The 6,582-nt window shown below is 43.1% G+C and overlaps 1 protein-coding gene across 4 annotated transcripts in view; it reads left to right on the top strand.

Annotated features, from left to right (window-relative positions):
• Positions 1 to 6,319, top strand: part of GPR132 (G protein-coupled receptor 132) — a 78,171-nt gene extending 71,852 nt beyond the window's left edge. For all 4 annotated transcript variants that reach the window (XM_017807429.1, XM_017807428.1, XM_017807426.1 and 1 more), the window contains one exon: positions 3,943 to 6,319. In XM_017807429.1, coding sequence (XP_017662918.1) covers positions 3,967 to 5,067 — 1,101 coding nt within the window. In that variant the 5' untranslated portion in view covers positions 3,943 to 3,966 and the 3' untranslated portion in view covers positions 5,068 to 6,319. The remainder of the gene's footprint in view (positions 1 to 3,942) is intronic.
• The last annotated feature ends 263 nt before the right edge of the window (positions 6,320 to 6,582 follow it).

Raw genomic sequence — 6,582 nt, forward strand, 5'->3', positions numbered from 1 at the left:
CATTATTATTATAATTATTATTATTTTTCATTTGAATTAAGATCTGAGATGCAGGTTAGACTAGACACCACAGAGGAAGCCAAGAACTCAGAATCAAGTATGAATCCAGTAAACTCTAAAGGCCTGAGAAAAAGATAACAATGTGCATTCAGTTGAAGGGGGGCGTAGAGGCCCAGAGAAGTTGACTTTAGTCAAGGAGTGGATTGTAGTGGTGTTTTCTTCCCCTTAACCGTGGGTCATCACAATGTCATTGGGAGAAATTTCATAAGTTATCTGCTGAGTGCTGCTTTGTGATCTTCAGACTGAGAAGGAAATCCCTCTGCAGGCTTGGAAATCCCTCTGCAGGCTTGGAGAACTTAGCAGAGACATGTAAAGCTCAGAACAGGGGCTGCGTGCAGTGTCCAGTGGCAGAGAGGCAAGAGTAGGTGACGGAGTGGAGGAAGTGGATGGTCTCCTCTCCTTGTTCCTGATGTGGGGCTGGGACATAGAGCATTCCTGCTGGGAAGGATACATGCTCCCAAGCTGACAGGCCAGAGCTCCAGGAGAGTCATTCAGCACATGCTTTTTTTCTATGAGTGTAAATCCACACCTACAGCTGCACTGTGCCAGCCAAGGCATTGCTCCTGGCAGCTGACAGTCTTATAAAGATGAAGGTCTCTTCAGTTCAGCCCCAGCCCTGTGGATTAGTCCATATGCCAAACACCAAGGGAAAAAAGTATGCTCCATGCAGACAGCTAAGAAAGTCACAGGCATCTCTTTCCTGAGGCTCTCTCCCAGGTGCTGAGCATAGGAAGGAGACTTGGAGCAGAGTGGGAGGGAAGGAGGTGAAGGAAAGAAGCAAGAGAAACAAACATTGGGATCGTGTGTCTACAGAACTCTTCTACCACTTCCTTCCTGCCCTGCACCATCAGCTGCCCTGGTAGAAGCCGTGCAGAAAGGAGAATATTCAGACAAACACAGAGTCAAAAGAAGTGTGCAGAGCCTAGAGGGAGAGGGGAGGAGAGAGAAACTCAACCAGTCCTGAAGGTGTTTTTGTTAAGGTGCTCTGAGTAGACAAGCTGATGAGTAACTGAGATGGTGTGTGACTTCTGCCATGTCCCTGCCCTGGCTGTCCCCATCTTCCTGCCCCATGAGCTGTATTCACCTGCTGTGCTTTATTATAGAAGGGGAGGTCTCCAAGACTCTCTGTGGTGCACAGGTGTAGAGCAGCTCTGTGGTGTGCAGCTGAACAGCAGCTCTCACATTGGTCAGGCACGTCTGAGTCAAGGACAAGCTCTTGTATGTCAGTTCATAGGTGAAGTCTGGGCAGAGAACCACTGACGACTCTGAAATCAAACACCCTTTTTATCCCCTCTACACAACAGTTTGGGAGGTGGCCCAGAGAAAACCCCTCCTCCTACACCATGGGTGGTAGATGCTCAGAGGCAGCAAAAAACTCAAGTCACCACCAGCCTTAATATCAACCACCGCTTTTGTAAGTTAACACCAGCTCTCACTTTCACTGCTAGGAAAGGAGGGAAGTAACTGCACCCTCTGACACACAACCTGGCAGTAGCCCTGCTGAGTACTGTGATGTCTTCCCCACACAGCAGTGAGGATTCTCTTCTACACTGATTCTTAAGATGGAACAATACTGGATCCAACTTTTTTTGAAGGCATGAATATGTCTAAATTACTCTACAACTTCATATTCACCTACCTTACTTTTGTAGGCTGAGCTCCATATGAGATTTTGGATGCAGTGACACATGGCATGAGAAATGTTGGGGCTTTTAGCAACTAAAATATGATTTTAGAATGGGGAACTAGCAGATAGGAGAGGGATGGTTTTGTGTCCAGGGACAAAACTTCAGATCCCCCTTGAGAGAGCTTCAGCATACCCACCAGACTCCAGTCCAGTTCTCAGAGGTGGAGGGATACGACCCTCTGGAAAGATACTTTGGCCCAATTAGTGCAGCAACCACCAGCCTGTCAACACAAGAGTGAAGCAAGATTTACTGTGGGGAAGTGGAAGGCAGTCCCGGGGGGGGGGTCACACCCTCCACTGTACATCTATGCTCACAGCACTTTCTCAGTTCCTCTGTCTGAGGAGGTGCCTTTCAAACATCCCCAGCTCAGGGAACAGCTTATTCTGCTGCTGGTGTTGGGGATGCCAGGTACCACTGGCTTCTACCCTCTTGCTTGCCAGGACATCTTCATTCAAAACTGACTGCATCGGGGTACTTGATGGGAGTGAACATCTCTGAACATGGGGCAGGAGATCCTCTCCTGGTGTCTATGGCTGTGGCCAGCACTGTGCTGCTGCGAAGGTCTTGCAGCCCAAGGCAACCTGTGTCCATTTTCTCACGCTGTTCTCATCATCTGGTAACCAAACTAAGTCAGGGGACCTGACTGCCCTTCAAGCTCTAGGGATCTTGCAAGGCAGGTGCCCTGTTAAGCATTCAGGGTTGACCTGCTTGTGCCACCCCAGGGACTGCTCTTGCCCACGTGGAGGGGAAGAGATGCAGGAGACAATCCCACTGCACTTCTTCCCCTTGGTCTTCTTGAGATGGGCCCGAACAAGCAATAAATAAATGTTAGAGGCTGCTAAAAGCTTCCCCCCTGCATGAACTCAGGGTTAAAAAAATTGCACACACATAGTGAGTTGGACTGTGAAAGCTCATGTGCCTCCTCTGTCTGAAGGGACTGTTTCTGCCAACGCATCTCCTTGTGGAGTTAGCAGGATTTAGTTACCCTGGAGTAGGTGTCCACCCATAAGAGAATCCCCAAAATATTAAGCCAGACAAGACCTCTTTTTATCAAGAATGTTATACAGTGGACATCTTCAACTCATAAATAGAGCAAAATGCAATTTTTAAGGGCACACACCACCATTACGGCGCACCCACCTCCATATTTCTCTATTCCCTTGGAGAATACTTCTGCACGGAAATCATCCTGTGTCTTTGCAAGAAATGCTGCCCCTAGCACTGCTTAACACAACCCAAATGCCACATCTGCTTTTGTGTATGGTCATCTTGAAAAGGTGGAGATTTTTGTAACCACTCCTGTTCAAAGAGCATCAAATTTCTTTGCCTCCATCTCTTAAACATGTATATTCTTCTCTTTGGTCTTGTCTACATCCTCGAACTGCCCTTATTTCCTGTTGTTTCCCAGAGGTATCAAACAGATGTGGTTGGCAGTTTCACTGACTTTCTGTTATGGGTGTAGTATCGTACTACAAATCTGTCTTCTTCAGCTGCTATTGTTTAAGAGGAGGGAGGAGAGAAGTGTGNTAGACAGACCTGACCCACTATGTTGCAAGTGTGGAGGTACACACCAGTGGCCAGATTCTGGTTCCTGTATACCAGGTAGTCTCTGACAACAGCACAGTTGGACTCGATGATCTTAGAGCTCTTTTCCAACCTTAACGATTCTGTGATTCTGTGAACTACCACCACCCACTTTAGATGATTCCCCCACATGAGTGACGATAAATGTTACCTTCATTTGGAAGTCTGCCTCTGAAATCTCTGCAGTTTGCATTTTTTGTTACTCAGTTAAAAAAAATAAAATAATTGAAGACTAAGGCCCTCAATTTACTCTGGGAATTGTCTTTAGTAATTGATCAGCAGCTCAGTCTTATTTATGAGGCATGGTTTAGGAACAGTCCATGAAACCCCATTTAATTAGACAGACACCCTTTATATTAAAATGAAATTTCTTGTAGTCAAGAAATTCATTGTGAAAACCAGCACTTTTTCCTGGAAGTAAATCAGACCTGACTCCCAGGGGGTCCCCACAGAAGACCAGCAGGACTTGGAAAACTTGCCTTAGATGCTTCCTCAAGCATCCCACCTGCTCCCCTGACATGTCAAGCGGGCACCTACGGGGCCATAACCTTTACTGACACATTTTTAAGTGATACAATGCTAACTTTCCGCCTTGTCTTCTCATTCTCAGGGAACACCAGCTGGAATAAGAATAATGGAAGACTGCCTAGACACAAAAGATAACTCCACTTGCCCAGAAATTCCCTACGAAGAGAGACAGCCACTTCTGGTCGCCGTTTACAGCATCGTTTTTGCCATAGGCCTTCCAGCAAATTGCTTAACTTCCCTGCTTACACTGGTACAAATCCAAAGGAATAAAATAATTGCCATCTACATTTTCAGTTTATCGCTGTGTGAGCTGATGTATATAAGTACCTTGCCTCTCTGGATTATCTATGTGCAAAACAGGCACAGATGGACCATGGGTGACACTGCTTGCAAAATAACAGGATTCATCTTTTTCTGCAATATATACATCAGCATTCTGCTTTTGTGCTGCATTTCTCTGGATCGTTACGTGGCACTGGTGTATCCTCTGGAATCAAGGGGAAAAAGAGGACAGAAAAAAGCCATCATAATAGTCTGTTTTCTTTTTGCTGTGGTTGCAGTAATCCACACTCCAGTATTTTACATGGAAGATGAGCAAAACCACACAAACAGAACCTGCTTTGAGACTGTGCCCCTTGACATAAAATTGGCTTCTTTCAGCTTTGCTAGATTCCTATTTGGATTTGCCATACCCTTCACAATCCTCATTTTCACAAACTACAAAATTTTTCAAATTACAAACAGTAGCAGCAGCTTGACTTGTCACCAAAAAGCCAAAGTTAAGTATCTGGCTATTGCCATTATTGTAATTTTCCTGATCTGCTTTGCTCCCTACCATGTGGTACTCATAATAAGAGCCATACACTTCATGTTTAATCAGAATTGCCCATGTCCATTTGAAAGGAAGATATATTCAATTTTTACAGTGTTTCTGTGTTTAGGCACTGCAAATGGTGTTGCTGATCCAATCATCTACGTGCTGGTTAGTGAAAACATCAGAAGAGATTGTTACAGAAGCCTGAGGAGATGGAGATTGAACTCATCCAAGCTAAATTCATCCATTAATCACAGGACTGAGAGCAGAAAATCAAAAATACAAGAAGAATCAGGGGAAGAAGGGCAAAGGGAAGAAAACAAAGAACTAACAGATTCGTCCAACGTTCAAAAGACCTGTACTAGTGGCAGAGACCAAGAAGGTGGCAGCTAGCAGGTAGATGTTGAAACAAATAAGTTCCCAATGCCAGCTGCAGGCTGCAGACTGTAGGACACAAGTATTTCCATGCTCACATCATCTTGCATGTCCTGCATGGGTCAGCAACTCCTCGAGGACACTACGGGAGCAATAATTCTTATTTCTTCTACCTGTCTCCTACAATAAACTTTGCCCACCAGTATCACCTGTGAGAATATTGCTTTGCTAAGGATTACGTGGAATAAACCAAGTAATTTACTTTGACTCAAATTGAAATCTTAAAAGCTTATTTTTTTGACTGATTCCTTTGCTCACATGAGGTAAAATCAGTTTTATCATCTGAGCAAAAAAACCAAAAAACCAACCCACTGCTGAGGAGAACAACATGTCTTTCCTATGGTTGACATTTTTGCTTCTTGAGGAGGTACATGTTCAGAGTCTCATAAATGCACTCTGCCGTTGCTGTTTGTGGTTAACCAGTGGAAAATATTAAGAATGAGTAAGTCTTTCAACAAGAGCCTTGAAAATGTTTCCCATAGTTCTGTATACATTGTGCATTCTGGGGGAATTAGAGGGCAAAACAGTGGCCTGGTAACACAGAATGACAGTACTGCTGCTGCATTAGTCAAGATCCCGCACTGTCCTGAAATTCTTAAAATGTACAGTTCTAATGCTTGACGGTTTACAGTTAGTAAATTTTACTTGTTTTGCAGCCAAACCTAGAATGCACTGACACATATAGAAAACTTAGACATTTCCAAGTGGAGTCAGGGACTCTTTTATGCCATCTCTGAACATTTGTTGAGCTTGTGTTTCATTTCTGAATAAGCTAACACTGTCTATAAAAGAGCCAAGTGCCTTACTGACATGGAAGGGCTGGCAGCCTGGAGAGCACAGCCCTTTCTCCCCATAGCTGGGAACTCCCTTGGACATGCTGGAGGTGCACACAGGAGACCACCCTGCAGCAAATTTCTTATTGATGCTACCACTCTTACTATTAATAACTTACTGATAGTAGTTCCCTGTGCCTCCAAACCAGAATTTAAAAATTAAGAATTGTACAAATATGGCAATAAATGCTTCTTCATATTTTTATGTGATCCAACAGACAAAGATCATGAGTCAATCTGAGTACGAGTTTGTAAAGTGTTTCACAGCATCATTTTGTTTCATCTGTAATTTTGTATTTCTGTGATATTTTAAAACTGTTATTTGTTCATATTTTTAATTGAACTAGTATTAGTCAATGTTAATATTAATGTAAATACATTGTTTTTTAATATATTAAAATTGCCATTGATATTTCTATATATTATGTTTTATTCTTATACTCGTTTGGAAAGAAATATTGTGCCAAAATGATATTTCTTCAATTCATTATATTTATTACATGTTTCTTTTTTTATTACCATTATTTAATTGCTCCTCTGGTATCTACATATTAAATGTTTTTTTCCTCAAAAGTAGCTCATATAATACTGAATTGGAAAAGTGTGAAGTTCTGTTGAGATGCTAATCAACAAATTCTGT

This window comes from Lepidothrix coronata, unplaced genomic scaffold (genome assembly GCF_001604755.1).
Source record: "Lepidothrix coronata isolate B3197 unplaced genomic scaffold, Lepidothrix_coronata-1.0 Scaffold19, whole genome shotgun sequence".
NCBI classification, from domain to species: domain Eukaryota; kingdom Metazoa; phylum Chordata; class Aves; order Passeriformes; family Pipridae; genus Lepidothrix; species Lepidothrix coronata.